Source organism: Mustela putorius, unplaced genomic scaffold (genome assembly GCF_011764305.1).
Source record: "Mustela putorius furo isolate JIRA1106 unplaced genomic scaffold, ASM1176430v1.1 tig00001059_pilon_pilon_pilon, whole genome shotgun sequence".
Classification (NCBI taxonomy): Eukaryota; Metazoa; Chordata; class Mammalia; order Carnivora; family Mustelidae; genus Mustela; species Mustela putorius.
Genome location: NW_025421553.1, coordinates 3,175,461 through 3,192,348, shown reverse-complemented (window position 1 = coordinate 3,192,348; position 16,888 = coordinate 3,175,461). Strand labels below are relative to the sequence as shown.

At 39.8% G+C, this 16,888-nt stretch overlaps 1 protein-coding gene and 1 long non-coding RNA gene across 2 annotated transcripts; one reads left to right on the top strand and one right to left on the bottom strand.

Moving 5' to 3' along the window:
• Nucleotides 1-3,065: 3,065 nt before the first annotated feature.
• LOC123393879 lies at nt 3,066-8,202 on the bottom strand. The gene is made up of 3 exons (XR_006608687.1): nt 8,090-8,202; nt 7,580-7,699; nt 3,066-3,125 (listed from the first exon to the last, which is right to left on the bottom strand). It is a non-coding gene; the product is annotated as an uncharacterized LOC123393879 (long non-coding RNA).
• Nucleotides 8,203-8,216: 14 nt separating this feature from the next.
• Nucleotides 8,217-15,184, top strand: SRP19 (signal recognition particle 19). Its single transcript, XM_004761325.3, has 5 exons — nt 8,217-8,372; nt 9,193-9,268; nt 12,007-12,078; nt 12,177-12,288; nt 14,637-15,184. The coding sequence occupies exons 1-5, from the start codon at nt 8,332-8,334 to the stop codon at nt 14,768-14,770; spliced, it is 435 nt and encodes a 144-aa protein (XP_004761382.1). The 5' UTR covers nt 8,217-8,331; the 3' UTR covers nt 14,771-15,184.
• Nucleotides 15,185-16,888: the final 1,704 nt, after the last annotated feature.

Here is a 16,888-nt window from a genome sequence, read left to right as displayed (position 1 = left end):
CGCCTCCTATGAGAATGTCAAGTCAGTCTACATTGCCCATTGAGGAAAAAGTTGTTGTATGAGACTCTTCTGTTAAAATAGCTCGGAATTAGGAAAGGGGCAAATTTCATTTCTACTTTTAGAAGTCCACAGGGTGCTGTCATAACTTAGAGGCCAAATATTCCCAGTTTATGCTTGTTGAAAATCGTATACTGAGCCCAGTGTCGGGAATTAGTTATGATACCTGTTAAGAGAGACAGTGCTCTTATCTAGCTTAGACTGTAGCAAAGCAGTGGTTTCCAAATTAGATTGGATTTGGGTCACCAGAAGTGCTTAAGACATAGCTGGGTCAATCCCCAAAGTTTCTGATTGTGAGTAGGGCCCAAGAATTCACAGTTCTAACAAATTCTCAGGTGATGCTTGATGCTGCTGGTCTGAGAAACACACTTGGAGATTGATTGCCCTAAGTTATAATGAAGCTCCTTGAGTGATTGCCTTAGGTCATAGCTCTTCCTCTCAACGCAGGCCTTTTAATCTGACAAAGTATTCCAACAAACTGTCCCCTACTTTAGGCACAAATACGAAGCTATACAATCCAATAAGAGCCCATCCATCTCAACTCCCAATAGTGGACAAATTTAGCAGACATGAAATCTAAAGACAATGACTTTTTGAGAGATTGGCTCGTGTTCCCTTTGGAACAGTTTTTGAAAAGGCAAAGTTCAGCAAATCCCTAATCTGGATCTGCAGTAAGATCAGAAGAGACCATCAGAAGATATCAGAAAGACTAATAATTCTGTCCTCAGAATTATTTCAGAGGAAAATGTGCCTGATTTGCTAATATACAGTAGGAGTGATTAACAAACAACTAACAGATTGGTATTTGAGAACAAACTTTCCAAATTACGTGGGTAGTAAAAGGAAGGTTAATGAGAGGGGAATAATAAAATGAAAGATTAAGTCCAGCTGGAACAAATAGCACTTAAGATATTTTTTCCATAAAACAAAGACCATGTTATTATCACAAATTTAAGTGAAGATGACACTTGCTGAGGAGGAGAACCAGTTGCACTATATCTGAATTCATGTTATTACATAGTTGCTTTGTATCTAAAATAGGAAAAAACCGTGCTAGAAATGCAAAAAGGAAATTACCAAGAGGTGAAGAATATGTGAGTAGTCAGATCATCAAAATTTACCAAATAATTTTTAGAAAGCCATGGTGGCTGAAATAGAGTATATAAATTATTTTTTAACTTCTAATTCCCTCATACTATGCTGACCTTAAAATACTATGTAGTATTAAAAACTATGGACTTTAACTCCTGTAACACCAGGTCATTTTCCTGCCATTCTCTTAACTGTTCTGTGGTCTATAAAACTATATCCTGGTTTTTGTTAGGCCATTGATGCTTCTTTCAACCTGTATGTTTTATGTGTATTTTATTGTTCTTGGTGCTAAATACACTTTCTTTTCTCTGATATTCAGGATAATTCTTTCTCTACATTTGTGACTATTCAATTAATATTCAATTACTTTCCTAAATTATGTGATTGTTACTTCTTCTAATTAAAAATATTCAACATAGTGTAAACTGGTGAAGGTAACCAGTGAATATAAAGCAGCATTAGTTAAAAATAACTCTTGACGATAAGGCCAAGCATTACCCGGTCCATCCACACTACCTATTGGATTCTAAACACTTAGGCCCACTGCTGGTCGCTGAACCATGTACCCAGTCTTTTCCCCTGACCATGGCTGTTTGCACCAACAGTGGATACTCAACCGAAGAGAGACTCATCATCAACTAGCTAGTGACCAAAGACTTTCCTTGCTTAAACAAACAAAAAAAAAAAGACAGAGCCAATCAACTTGAAATAAAAGTCACAAAGGAAATTTCTTGTTGGTGATTGAGTGCTGGAACTGAAACATCTTGTACCATTAGGCTGAGTTAACTTGAAGTAACAGAAAACCACATTTAGACCCACCTTAGTTTTTTAATTTCAAAAACAGCACTTTCTTAAAACAAGGCCAGAACCATCGGACACCATCCTCGGCATAAAGTAAGATTACTTGGAGCACTTGCTTCCTTACTCTGTTCACGTCTGGATTGAAGTCTTTGAGTGGACATGATTGGCAGAGGCTGTCAGATGCCTATAGAGTCTGGGAAAATTCAAATTTTGGTCTCCCCATTGAGGAAGGTGGATTCATAAAACATGAACTCTCCAAATCCATGAGGGGCATTTGGAAGCTCTGGGCAACCAGAAACCATGATCTGTTTTACCATAGTATTCCTGCTGCCCAAACAATTAAAATACATGGAAAAGTATTAAGGAAACAAAATTGAGCAATAAAACATCTAAAGCTGAATAAATGTTAATAATTGTGGTTAATCTGGTAATCTCAATATGAATGTCTACATAACTCAAAACTGAAAAGATAAAATGTTTAATAATTTTCATAATCTTAAATTCCAGATTATTCTAACCCAAATTGGGAAATGAGTTACAAGGGGAGAGAAGATGTAAAAGCATGCTAAATTTCTAGTTTTATGGAAACAGTATCAATAGATATTATTTTACTTTTAACTTAGACAAAGACAAATGCAATTTTTAGTTTAATGGTAACCCCAATGTTAAAAAATAAAATTTTCCACCTAAATCACTAACCAAAGAGAACAATTCAGAATACTTGATCAAGATATCAAAGAAAGGGAGAGATGGAGAATTGGCCACAAAGAAGCATAAAATGACTGTGTAAGACCACAGCAATAAATGGATTAAACATATATAATAAACTAATGACTCTCAGGTTGGAGTCAAGTAAAAAAAAGTCCTTCAACTTAATGCCATTAATAAAAGACAGTAAAATGATCAAGTGGGTAAAATTAAAAGTACAACCACACTTGCAAAGGCAAATGCAAAGGAAGCGGTTAAAGCAAATTTGTGTCAGTATAATTCTGGATACAAGGCATCAAACATAATGAAAAAAGGGATGTGTAGGTGGCTCAGTCGGTTAAGCATCGGTGTTTGGCTCGGGTCATGATCCCGGAACCCTGGGATTGAGCCCCACATTGGGCTCCTTGCTCAGCTGGTAGCCTGCTTCTCCCTCTGCCTGCTGCTCCCCCTGCTTGTGCTCTCTCCCTCTGAAAAATGAATAAATAAGTAAGTTAAATCTTTTTTAAAAATAATGAAAAAGGATTAACATCATTTATGACTTTCTTTAAATTTCAAATGATTTAACATCAATGGATGAATCAAATTTACAAAATATTAGCAAAAACCATAGAACAAGTAAGACTCAGTGTTTGACAGATGACTTGGTATTTATAGAACAAAAGGAACTGTTTTTATTTAAAATTACAACTTTCTTCCAGACAGGGTGCATTTTGTTAAAGGAAGGTTCTGAGAGGTCCTTTTCCTGAGCTGAGGACCTTGATGGTTTGGGGATCAGTAAAGCCAAGCCTGGAATTTAGGTGGGAGGAGGGTTAGAGAAAATTTAACAGATTTGCCTAAGAGGTAAGAATTTGGGATTCTCAGCGTACCCAGGCAATGGGGGGCTGAGGAGTAGAGATAGGGGAGCACAAAAAGAATGAGGAGGCAGGAAAACGAGAAGTCGGGGTCTTATGAAAGCCCTGGTGGTGCAGCAGCTAAAATGATTTTAGAAACTCACTATTTCAGGGCGCCTGGGTGGCTCAGTGGGTTAAGCCGCTGCCTTCGGCTCAGGTCATGATCTCAGGGTCCTGGGATCGAGGCCCGCATCGGGCTCTCTGCTCAGCGGGGAGCCTGCTTCCCTCTCTCTCTCTCTGCCTGCCTCTCCATCTACTTGTGATTTCTCTCTGTCAAATAAATAAATAAAATCTTTAAAAAAAAAAAAAAAAAAAGAAACTCACTATTTCAGTTGGAACCCTAAGTTCCTCGCAAATTCTCTGTTCCAATATTAACAAGTACCCACTTGTTATTAATTTTCAGAATCTTTTTTAATAATTGCAGTTGGCTTCACCATCACATTATCAATAATTATTTGAATTTAAATATAAATTAGATGTTTCCTCTATGTTACATGCCTTTCACTTTCTTCACTGTAATTATGTTAATATAATTTGGCTTGACTGGACTATGTCCTTAGATACTGTTTTCTAGAAAAGCCAAATTGGGGATAAACTTTCTAAATCCTAGCTTGTATAAAACTGTTTTCTTGGGGTGCCTGAGTGGCTCAGTCAGCTAAGGATCTGCCTTCAGCTCAGGTCATGATCTCAGGGTCCTGGGATCTAGGCAGAGTTGGGCTCTCTGCTCAGCGAGGAGCCTGCTTGTCCTTCTACCTCTCTGCCTGCTCATGTACGCGAGCTCTCTCTCTCTCTCTCATAAATAAAATCTTTTAAACTTCTGTTTTCTTTTACCATCACATAAAGGATAACCTGGGTCACAACTTTGGTCACAATTCTTTTTCCTCAGAAAACTCCTATTGTTTACTAAGAAGTTGAACTATCAGTCTAGTTTTGTTTCCATTATATATAACTTTAATGTCCTATCTTGGTGTCTGTAGGGTTTTGTTTTTATCCTTGAAATAAAGAAATTGTACTGGCACAAGTCCAGCTGTGTGTCTTTTTTCCACAACTCTGCCTTTTGATATTAAATCTTTTTTATCTTGAGTCTTCAGTAAACATTCTCAGTAAATGTTATCTCTGTTCTTACTCCTGCTCCTGAATCACTTCCTTTCTCTCACTTTGCAGGAGCAGAACCAAGCCATAGTACTGTTAGAACACCAACTTCAACCATATCTACCAAAATGCCCCTCTCCAACACACACCAGTCAGAATCTTGGTGGTGCCTACATGAGGACTGTACTGTCAGTTTCTGTTGTCTAGACATTGCATTATGATCCTCTAGAAATGGAAAGAGCATCTATCTTCCACTTTGGTATCAACATTTTCCCATAAGAGTGCCAAAGCAATATTGCTTGCGTTCAAATGCCTTAGAGGATTTTTAATGAAACAATTTCATTAAAACAGATTTTACTTATAGTCTGCTCTCCCATCCCAAGATACAGATACAAATCCAACAGAGACCGGATATGGCATGTAGACAAATCTTACTCATAAACACCATGCTGTACTCTGTATTTTCCCCTGGACACTGAAAGCTCTGTCATGAGGTCAAGTTGGTGTACTTAACTTTTAGTTTTCCTAAATTCTGTCTTCTGTAGAAATTGACTTTTTTGGGGTGCGTGGTGGCTCAACTGGTTAAGGGTCTGACTCTTGATTTCAGCTCAGGTCTTGATTTCAGGGTTGTGAGTTCAAGCCCTTCATTTGGCTCAGTGGGGTATGGAGAGAGACAGGAAGAAGAAAGAAATAAAGGAAAGAAAGAAAGAAAAGAGGGAAAGATAGAGGAAGGAAGGAAGGAGAAAAGAAAGGAAAAGGGATAAAGTAAAAGAAGAGAGAGAAAGAGAAAGGGAGAAAAACGGAGAGAAAGAAAGGAAAGAAGAAAAGAAAGGGAAGGAGGGAGGAAGGAAGCAGAGAGGGGGAAAAGAGAAAAAAAAAAGAAAGGAAAAGAAAATTTGACTTCTGACATTACGGTAGATAATATTTTCAAAGATGGCATGGTATCTGCCATTCCACATGCTTTTTCCCCAATATGAGTCTGTTACTGAGCTGGCCCTGTGACTGCTTTGACCAACAAAACATAGAGGAAGTTTCAAGACCAGGAATTAAAAAGGCCTGGTAGCTTCTACTGTGTGGTCTGCAGGAAACCAACCAACATGTAAGAAGTCCTGAAACCACCGTGCTTTGAAGAAGTTGCTAAAGAAAAAGTTATTCTGACACTTGGCTGAATGGTAAGAGGGACTTTATTCAAGACTGTTGCAATACAGATATTGTAGCAGAGGAGATCAGCTCAACTCCAAATGTAGCAAAGACAGTTGGAGATTTATAACCAAAAAACAGAATGTCCCTGTTCTGTTCTTTCCGACAGGAGACAGAAAATTACTTAGGGTAAATTCTTGTGGAAGATAGCCAAGGACTTAACATATGAGAGATGGGGAATGAGGAATTTGATCAGATATTTGATCCGGATAATTTGATCAGATATTTGATCAGATAACAAGGGTAAGGGGGACATTCACCACACTTATTGTGACGGTTAATTTTCTGTGTAAAATTAATTGGTCTAAAGGACGCCCAGACAGCGTTAAAACATTTCAGGGTGTGTCTGTGAATGTTTTTCTGAAAGAGATTAGCATTTAATCAGAAGATGGAGTAAAGAATATCTGCCTTCACCAATATGGTCAGGCATCATCTAATCTGTTCAGAGTTCAGATAGAACCAAAAGGTGAAGGAAGGGCAAATTTTTTTCTCTTTTCTTGTACTGGGACCTCCATCTCCTAGCCTCCAATATATGATCTCCTGGTTCTCAGATATATTAACTCTGGGACTTACACCATCAGCTCTGCTGGTTCTCAGGCTTTTGGACTCTGATTTATACCATCAACTTCCCTGGTTCTCCAGTTTTTAGATAGCATATTGTGGTATATCACAGCCTCCATTATGGTGTGAGTCAGTTCCTATAATAATCTCATATATCTATATAAGTCTTTTAGTTCTGCCTCTCTGGAGAACCCTAACAAATATACTTAATGTAGCAAGATTCTTGTTAAAATAGGGCTAGCAGGAAGAAGATAGAACAGGGGCTTCCGCACACATTAAACCTCTGACTACATTGTTCACGTCCCACTGTTTCCATATGTATATGTAAAATGCTGATTTTCTGAAAAGAAGTATTTGAGTTTTTATGATGAAGCTAAAGTATAAAAGCAAAATCCAAAAGCAGGCTAACTACGTATTCTAAAGCTTGGTTTCATTTCATCCCTGTTTGGTTTTATTGGTCACTGCATGAAGCTCTTTTTACAGGAATCATGTATACTTTAAGGAAGAAGTAAGACTTAGTATTTACATCAGCACCAAATTAATCCCCTACTGTGGAACTGCAAGGGTGACTGAGAGGCGGAGATTGAAGGGATGGAGAAAAGTCAGGGGATTCCAGACGGACCAGCTGGGTATCTACCCTCATCCATCATTAGCCTGAATTGACAAATTATCTAACTTCAATGAGACTCAAGCTTTCGGTGGGGGGTAATAGGAGGGGGTGGAGAGATTTTTGTTTGTTTTTTCATTTGTAATAGAAAATACTTGGGACGCCTGGGTGGCTCAGTGGGTTAAAGCCTCTGCCTAAGGCTCAGGTCATGATCCCAGAGTCCTGGGATCAAGCCCCGCATCAGGTTCTCTGCTCAGCGGGGAGCCTGCTTCCCACCCCACCCCACCCCCGCCCCACCTCTCTGCCCACTTGTGATCTCTGTCAAATAAATAAATAAAAATCTTAAGGGGCGCCTGGGTGGCTCAGTGGGTTAAAGCCTTCGGCAGAGTCCTGGGATCGAGCCCCACATCGGGCTTTCTGCTTGGCAGGGAGCCTGCTTCCTCCTCTCTCTCTCTCTCTCTCTCTCTCTGCCTACTTGTGATCTCTGTCAAACAAATAAATTAAAAAATCTTAAAAAAAATCTTAAAAAAGGAAAAAAGAAAGAAAGAAAGAAAGAAAACACTTATCTTACCTTGCCCGGTTTTATGAAAAGTGCCTTTGTTGGTGTGGAATAAGCAGCCGCTACTAAAAGAGGACTGAAGGTGTGTTCTGTTGAAGAACGGGAATGCTGAAATAGTGCTTTGCAATTAACCTAAGGTATGCAAAAAATAATGAATTGTAGAGTAGAGGGTGTTCTTCTGGAGTTTAAAAAGGTGTATGGCCACATTTCTAACGTTTATACACCTCACTGAAACACTGAGGTTGTTTTACTTGTTTCACCACTATAAAAACCCGTATTTGCCAAGTTGAAAGCAAGCTGTGGGGCCCAGGAGCGGATCAAGATTAAACATAAAATACATGTCCTTGCCTGCTCGGATCTGTGCAGACAAACGGCTCAGTGGTACAGAGCCTTCACCTAAGGTGAGGGTAGCTAACACCATTCAATTCTCAGTGTGACCCTGGACGTGAAGGATCGTAAAAACGTTACTTCGGCGACAGCAAAAGCTCTTAAAACCCCGTTTTGACAAGATTTAAGAAGAACCTGGAAACTTTCGCGGATCCTCTCGCGAGAGGAGAGATTCTAACGCCACGTCAGAAACTAGAGACGCTGACGCCGAGCGACAGATGCCGGAACCAGGATCGGTGAAAGCCAGGGACGCGTAGGGTGGTCGGTGGGCGGGACTTCCGCCGGAAGCCGGCGTGGTCCGGAAAATCTCAGAACCGAGTTCCGGCCCGTCTTTCTCCTACAGGCCCTCGGTGGGCGCTCTGTGGGCCTGGGTGAAGATGGCCTGTGCAGCCGCACGGTCCCCGGCCGACCAAGACAGGTGAGTCCTGAGAAAGGGTGCTGCACCGCCCTCCCCATCCCTGAGAAAGGCTGGCGGGTGGGGCTTGTCTCCGTTCCCAGGCTCCGGGCCTCTTCCCAGGTGTTGGTTCCTCCGGGAGGCCAGCGGCGCCTGGCTCTTCGTAGTATCCCCGAAATTCCGACCCTAGGTAGTTCAGTGTCTGCCTGCGCCGGAGACGAAGGACTTTGGGTGCTACGTGGACAGCACATTAAGTAACAGACTCACAGAGGGAGAAATGTGTTTTTTTCATTGTTACGTTCAGAAAGGCACGTTTGGGTTTTTCAAAGTCTTCTAACACCTCAGTTGGTGTGGTTTCTGTTTGAGAGCAGGCCCCAGCCTCAGGAAGTTTTTTAAAAATATTTTTATTTTATTTATTTGTCAGAGATCACAAGAAGGCAGAGAGGAAGGGAAGCAGGCTCCCTGCTGAGCAGAGAACCCGATGCGGGGCTTGATCCCAGGACTCTGGGATCATGACCTGAGCCTTAGGCAGAGGCTTTAACCCACTGAGCCACCCAGGTGCCTCCCCTCAGGAAGTTTTGATAGCCGGCTGTATGTTAACTGACCGGTGAAGGCATTGTTTTGGTTTGGTTTTAAACTTTCTCTAACAACTGATTTTTCCCCCCCCTGAGGTAGTAAACTAACGTTAGCTTTTTAAGTAACGTAAGTAAAAGGGAGGCAATTTCAAGAAAAAAAAAATACTAAGCAAGTAACAGGCATGCTGGCAATCTTGGTGATGAAAGAATGAATGAAATTTTTGGAAATCCTGCTCTAGTGATACTAGCTGTGCTTCCTTCTGTGGCAGGTTCATTTGTATCTATCCTGCTTATTTAAATAACAAGAAGACCATCGCAGAAGGGAGGCGAATCCCCATAAGTAAGGTAAATGGGCTGGCACCTCTGTCCTTGAGGGGTTGGGGGAGGTTGTACTGTTAGGGCTTCAAGGGCTTCCCTTTTTACTATATGGTATTGTTTGGGGCCTGAGGTGAACAGCTTCCAGGAATTGGGGTGCTTTTCTTAACAGTGGCGAAACCAGAGAGGCACTAATACCTGGCTGGGGGAATTATTCTAAATGGTTCTTCATGAGCTTGTACTTTAAAGGAGTTGGGTGGCAGTAGGATTTGCATGTTGTTGTTTTTTAAGCCAAGGTTATGATGCTCTTGCCCTTAATTTGTCAGAGAGTAAGCACAAGCAGGGGGAGTGTCAGGCAGCGGGAGAAGCAGGCTCCCCACTGAGCAGAGAGCCGGAAGCATCAAGACCAGAGCTGAAGGCAGAGGCTTTAACCCACTGAGCCACCCAGGCGCTCCTACTCTTGCCCTTAATAAAGGAAATCAAACTATGGCATTATATGATGTCCAGAATGCAGTGGAGTTATTAAACAAGACTTGCAGAAAAAAAATTCTTTTTTAATTTATTTATTTGAGAGTAAGAGGGGAATTGGGATGGGGGGAGGGGGAATGAGAGAATCCCAAGCACTCCCCAAATTGAGCAGCTGGATCCCACCACCAAGAGTCTGACGCTTGGGCACCTGAGTGGCAGTTAAGCGTCTGCCTTTGGCTCAGGTCATGATCCCAGGGTCCTGGGATCCAGTCCCACATAGGGCTCTCTGCCTCGTAGGCAGTCTGTTTCTCCCTCTGCCTCTGCCCTCCCCCGCCACCAATGAATAAATAAACAAAATCTTAAAAAAAAAAAAAAGAGTCCAACATGTAAGAGACTGAACCACCTAGGTGCCCCAAGTGTTACAGAGAATTTAGATGTGTTGAGTTTTTTAGTTTTATGTCTGTTATCTTTTTTGGAGGGGAAGGGGAGTAAAGTTTTAAAATTGATATTTCTAAAAAGGGTGTTAGAGTTTTTAAAAATATGATTTCTCCCTTGTGCTGTTTGAATGGGAAATTTCAAGTTCTCAGTTGGCCTGGTGGCATGTTTGGAAAGTGCCTAATCCCAAGTGATGGGTCTTTATAGCTTTTTTTTTTTTTTTTAAGATTTTATTTATTTGTGGGGCGCCTGGGTGGCTCAGTGGGTTAAAGCCTCTGCTTTCGGCTCAGGTCATGATCTCAGGGTCCTGGGATCGAGCCCCGCGTCGGGCTCTCTGCTCAGCGGGGAGCCTGCTTTCCACTCTCTCTCTCTGCCTGCCTCTCTGCCTACTTGTGATCTCTGTCAAATAAATAAATAAAATCTTTAAAAAAAAAAAAAAAGATTTTCTTTATTTGTTTATTTGATGGAGAGAGACAGCGAGAGGGGGAATACAAGTTAGGGAGAGGGAGAAGCAGGCGTCCCAGGACCCTTACTCCTCTTTCTCTCTGCCTGCCTCTCTGCCTACTTGTGATCTCTGTCACATAAATAAATAAAATCTTAAAAAAAAAGAAGGTGTGATCAGCACCCAGGAATATTCCTTTGTCTCCTCACAGTCACTTCCCCTGCCACATATACTCACATTCAAGGATAACCATATCCTGACTTCCGACGCAATAGATTACTTTTCTTGTTCTTAAACGTTATTTAAAAGGCGTTATACACTATGTACTTTTGTATCTGTCTTTTTTTCACTGAACTTTAAGCTTAAATTTATTCACATTTTTTAGTGTAGTTTGTTAATTCTCATTGCTCTGTAGCAGGGTTTCTCAACAGCAGCACCATTGACATTTCGAGCCAGATCATTTTGAGCCAGGTAATTCTGTTATCAGGGCTAGTCTGTGCTTTTTAGTTGTTTAGCAGCATCTTTGGCCTCTACCCATGAGATGCCGGTGCCTTACCTGACTCCTCTGACAATTAGAAATGTCTCCTAGCATTGCTAAATGTCAGGGAGCAGAATTGCCTTGCTGAAAACCACTGCTCTGTAGTATTCAATTGTATAAATAAATCACAGGCCATCCTACCATTGATGGATAATTGGTTTCTAGTTTAAGGCTACTTTACATGCTACTGCTGTCAATGTTCTTGAGTTTGTCCTCTAGGAAACATTTTTGCATTGTTCTTGGATATGTACTTAGAAGTGGAATTGCAGAGCCATGAAGAATGCATATGTTTAGCTTTAGTAGATACTACCAAACAATTTTCTAAAGTGGCTGTATCTGTAATAGTTGTTTAACTAGTATTCATTGAGCACCTACTATGTTCCAAGCATCATTCCAGATACTTGGGGATTTACAGATAAACAGAACAGTCCCTGCCTTTGTGAAGTGTATGTTCTGTTGGAAGGGAGATATAAATAAGTGTTATTTCTATACTTTTAAAAATTACAGTGGAGGGACTTCTGGGTGGCTCAGTTGGTTGAGCCCGCTGCCTTCGGCTCGGGTCATGGTCCTGGGGTCCTGGGATTGAGTCCCGCATTGGGCTCCTTGCTCGGCAGGGAGCCTGCTTCTCTCGCTGCCTCTGCCTGCCTCTCTGCCTGCTTGTGTGTACTCTCTCTCTGTGTCTCTGGCAAATAAATAAAAAACTCTTTAAAAAATTAAAAATTTAAAAATTTAAAAAATTACAGTGGAAACAACCATACCTAGTGAAAAAGAAAACTTAAGGTTTTGATAACTGTTGTGATCCTCATATTTGAAATGATTCACACAACGATGTAGCAGTATCTGCTTAAGGTAAGCTATTCAGTGTTTTTGTTTTTAACTGTTCAGGCTGTTGAAAATCCTACAGCTACTGAGATTCAAGATGTGTGCTCAGCAGTTGGACTTAATGTATTCCTTGAGGTAAGAGGTGGTTCTTTCTTCACTATTTTTCCTACTCAGTCTCATTGATATGACAACTTTTTAAAGCCTGTTTTATATGTTGTTGTTTTTTATGTTAGAAAAATAAAATGTACTCTAGAGAGTGGAATCGTGATGTTCAGTACAGGGGCAGAGTCCGGGTCCAGCTGAAACAGGAAGACGGCAGCCTCTGTCTTGTACAGTTCCCGTCACGTAAGCTTTTTTTTTTTTTTTAATGAACAAATAAAGTTTGGCAAGGTCGTTCTTCTACAAAAAAAGTTCTAAAACTGACCCCTTTGAAAGGTAAAATTCATAATTTGCATGTTGCAGATGAATTTAAGAAAGGCTACTGCTGAGGAAGGGAGGAAAACAGTGGTTCTCACTTCTTTTAAGTTAAGGACCTCTAGGAATGTGAAACCTAGTCATTCATTTAAAAAACTTGTTTTATGAACTTTTTATAACCTCTGGAAATCCGTCATTATTCCCAGGTTAAGAGTGTAGAATTATTGAGTGGTCAGATGTTAATTGGCATTTCAGATCCTAGAGGCCTATGAGGTCTGTTAATAATTTCTATCATTAATTTAAAAGCCATACTGAGTGAAAACTACAAAAGGAATGTGTAGTGTGATACCACTTTGGTTCATTTAAATACAAAATGTTACTATTTATTGGTGTATATGTAATATTATTTATTGACATTTATGTATGTAAATTTTTTTTAATGGACTGGAGGAAAACCCCAGTCTTAAAAATAGTAGGTAACCTAATGATGAACAGGGCATGGGAAGTAGGGACACAGGAATGGTGCTCACAGAAGACCAGCATTATCTCTAGTGTTTTATTTCTTAAAAAAACAGCAGTAACCAATTATCAGTATTCCAAAATAATTAATTCTGGCTTTGGGGAAGATGAATATTTTTGTACATGATTCTTTTCTGAATTCTTTATTTCTTTTTTTTTTTTTAAAGATTTTATTTATTTATTTGACAGAGAGAGATCACAAGTAGGCAGAGAGGCAGGCAGAGAGGAGGAAGCAGGCTCCCTGCTGAGCAGAGAGCCCGATGTGGGACTCGATCCCAGGACTCCGAGATCATGACCTGAGCCGAAGGCAGCGGCTTAACCCACTGAGCCACCCAGGCGCCCTGAATTCTTTATTTCTAAAAACTATAATTTTTTAAATCGAGCTGTTATTTTTTTTTTTCTTTAACCCCAAGCTGACAACTAAATGGTATTTATTTATTTATTTATTTGTCAGAAAGAGAGAGAGCACAAGCAGGGGGAATAGCAGGCAGAGGGAGAAGCAGGCTCCCTAAAGGAGCCCAGTGTGGAGCTCTATGGCACTACCCCAGGATCATGACCGAACCCGGAGGCAGATGCTTAACCCACTGAGCCACCCAGGTGTCCCTAGATTGGTTTCTCTATGCTAAAACCTTTCCAGGTTGGTAGATAATTCTAGAAACAAGATCTTTAGTTGGAATAACAGGTAGTATATTACAGTGTATTTACTCTTCTCTTTGACATCTTCTTTTACTATCTGTTAAAAGTCAAAAGACAGGGAAGCCGGGTGGCTCAGTTGGCTAAGCATCTTCCTTCCGTCCAGGTCTTGATCCCAGGATCCTGTGATCGAGCCCTGTCTTGGGCTTCCTGTTTAGGGGGGAGTCTTTCTCTCTCCCCATGTCCTCTACCTGTGTTGGCTCTTGCTCTCTCACTCTCTCTCTCTCAAATAAGTAAATAAAATTTGAAAAAAAATTCAAAAGACCAAAAAAAAAAATTTTTTTTTTTAAGATTTTATTTATTTATTTGACAGACAAATCACAAGGAGGCAGAGGGGCAGGCAGATGGGTGGGGGAAGCAGGCTCCCTGCTGAGCTGAGAACCCAATGCGGGGCTCGATCTCAGGACCCTGAGATCATGACCTGAGCTGAAGGCAGAGGCATTAACCCACTGAGCCCCCAGGCGCCCCACCCCCAAAATTTTTTTTAAAAAAATCAAGAGACAAGAAACTTTTTTGACTTGACCAGTAAATAAAATGTAGGTAAAAATTACAGTTGAAAAATGTTGCTCCCAGTTTCCAATAAGAAAAAAGAAAGTAAGGGGAAAACTGAGGGGCTCCATGTATTGGAAGTAGCTACTAGATCTGGAGGGAGGTAGTTGGTGTACAGATCAGGGTACCTGTACACATGAAATCATCTGGGCATATGAGGTAACATCTTTCGTAGCCTGATAACATTGGGTTTTTGTTACAAGACTGAGTGGCCCTCTGTTTCTTTAGCTTAAGGTACAGTGATATCCTGACTCTCTTTCCAGATTGTTGTATTTCGACTTACTCCCCTTTGATCTTCAAGTCAGTTACTAGAACCAGGACCAAAATAGGTGTTTCAAATAAATATTTCAGTATCATTCTTAGAACATTTTCTCCAGGAAGGCTCCCACTTGAGCAAGTCATGTCTTTATAGTCATTTTTATTTTAATCTTTGTCATTTTCCTGATGTGATCTCAAGTTAATGAGCTTGTATGTCTTATTCCTTAGATCATACACTAAGCCTAACTTCTTGTTCCTAGGTAAGTCTGTAATGTTGTATGTAGCAGAAATGATACCTAAACTAAAAACAAGGACACAAAAAACAGGAGGTGGTGACCAAAGTCTTCAGCAAGGAGAGGGAAGTAAAAAAGGGAAAGGAAAGAAGAAGAAGTGACCAGATTTGAGAGTCAAGTCGGTGGTGCTACTGTGAGAGATAGTGAATGAAAGCTTCTAACTTACTTACATCTTAGAGAAATGGAAGCTTTTTATTTGCATCATTTAACCGAACTGTGGACATCTCTGCCTCCCAGCTTCAGCATCAGAGTTGACAATGAAATAAATTTATATCAGAAGTTTGCATCTAGCTCTTATGCAGTATAAAAGAAATTTTTTTTGCTTTTCAACACAGAGTTTTTGTGGAAGAAAGAAGCATATTTTTTAATGGACAGTGGACTACTCTGCCATAAGTTACATGAAATCCTGTATCTGCCCTGTGTGTAAACATGTTTCAGAAAAATGAGTTTAAATAAAGATTTGAAATACACATTTTCTTCAACTTTTAAGTTAATGAAATAAAATTTAAACTGACTATTTTAGCTTTTGCTCTTTTGCTTATGAACTAAATGCTAGTAGAGGAGATAATTGAAATCGATAAAATGGGTAGTGGAGGCTTAGTGTGAGCTTAGAACTAGAAGAAAATGGTTAAATCCTCTTGGACTTCTATAGATGATATTATTTCAGTTATTGTAACTGAACGTTCAATTACTAGTTTTTTGATGTATGGAAAGTCTTGGACTTTAAGCTTTAGATTTGCTTATTTTGTTGGCTTAAGAACATCATTTTAATTGGAGTTTTAAAATTACCCATGCTTTAACACCTTGAGATGTGCTTTTTTTCAAGAAACTAAACTGGATTGAAGATTCTGACTTTATTTCAAAGACTGTTCTGAAAGTGGCAATTCTGTGTAAAATTTGAGGGTACCATCTTAAAGCAGCCATTTGTTTTTGTCCACTGAGTATCATTTGGGGAGCTGCCTTCTCTGACTCCATATGCTTCTGGAAGGGCTTTTAATTAAAGGACTGCCTCTTGACCACAGGGTATGACCCATCCCAGGCCACTGGTTTATTTCTCAGGAATTCTAATCTAGAACAGAAACACAGACATACAGATGATGGGAGCTAAGATATATAATGATCTACAAATTTGAGTTATCCGAATCCTGGTTTTTTGAGGCTGGATTTGGCTCTTCTATGACTTCTGTCAACTGTGCTTTATATCCTTCTAGTAAATCCCATTTTCTTTAAGTTTTCATTGCTTGAAAGAAGAAATTCCACTTCATTACAAAATAAGTGAATCCAGCGTTTCAGAGTGTTAGGTGGACTTAGATACCCAAGCTGTATGAAGAGGACTCATGGGTGTACAGGAAGAGGTATTAGAATCTTTACTTTTTTTTTACAATACTTTCTGTTGTTAACATATCTTACAATGAATGTAACAGTATAGCAGTTTATATATTTGACTTATAAGTAAATATTGGGACAGTATATACAAAACAAAATTTAGAGCAAAATTTAAAACAAAAATTAACGTTCTGGGAAATTGTATCACTTAGGAATTTGTGTAACGAAACAATGAGGAACTTAAGCAGGAATTTTTCTTTTTTTTTGAAGTAACATCAAATCCAAAATTTTATTATAGGTGTAAGTTCAGCTGCTCAGTGACACCCTCTTTTATCATTCCATTCCACTCTCCATGGTTTCTAACACCCCTTGGATTATTGTCTCAAGGTTACAAAAGGGCTGATAGAATATCAAATGTCACATCAGAGTTTAAGGTAGAATGAAGAGATAGCTGTGCCAGCCACTTCTGTCCACCCTTAAAAAGAAAGTTAAAGATTTCTCAAAATTCTTCCCAGCCAACTTTCATTTAAGTCTCCTTGCTGAACACTGTGGCACCTGTCCATGTTCAGCTATACGACAGGCTAGGAAAGTGACTGTATAGCTTTCTCAGTAATGAAAAGACTCAGCCAAAGAAGAAAGTTGATACTGGATATTGGGGCAGTCAAATAATGTGCCACAGAAAGATGACCAGAGTCTAAAATTACTTTGGTTATGGAGCAATAAAGATTGTTGGAAATCTTACTGTAACATTGTACTGCTGTTTCTCCACATTGTTGCAATCAGTGCATAATTGAACCTTTCTTTGCCAATCAAGTAGAAAACAGAATTTTTCTAGTGAGCAAGACAGATCACTTATTCATATGTTGAAAATGCCATTTGTATTTATCTCATTG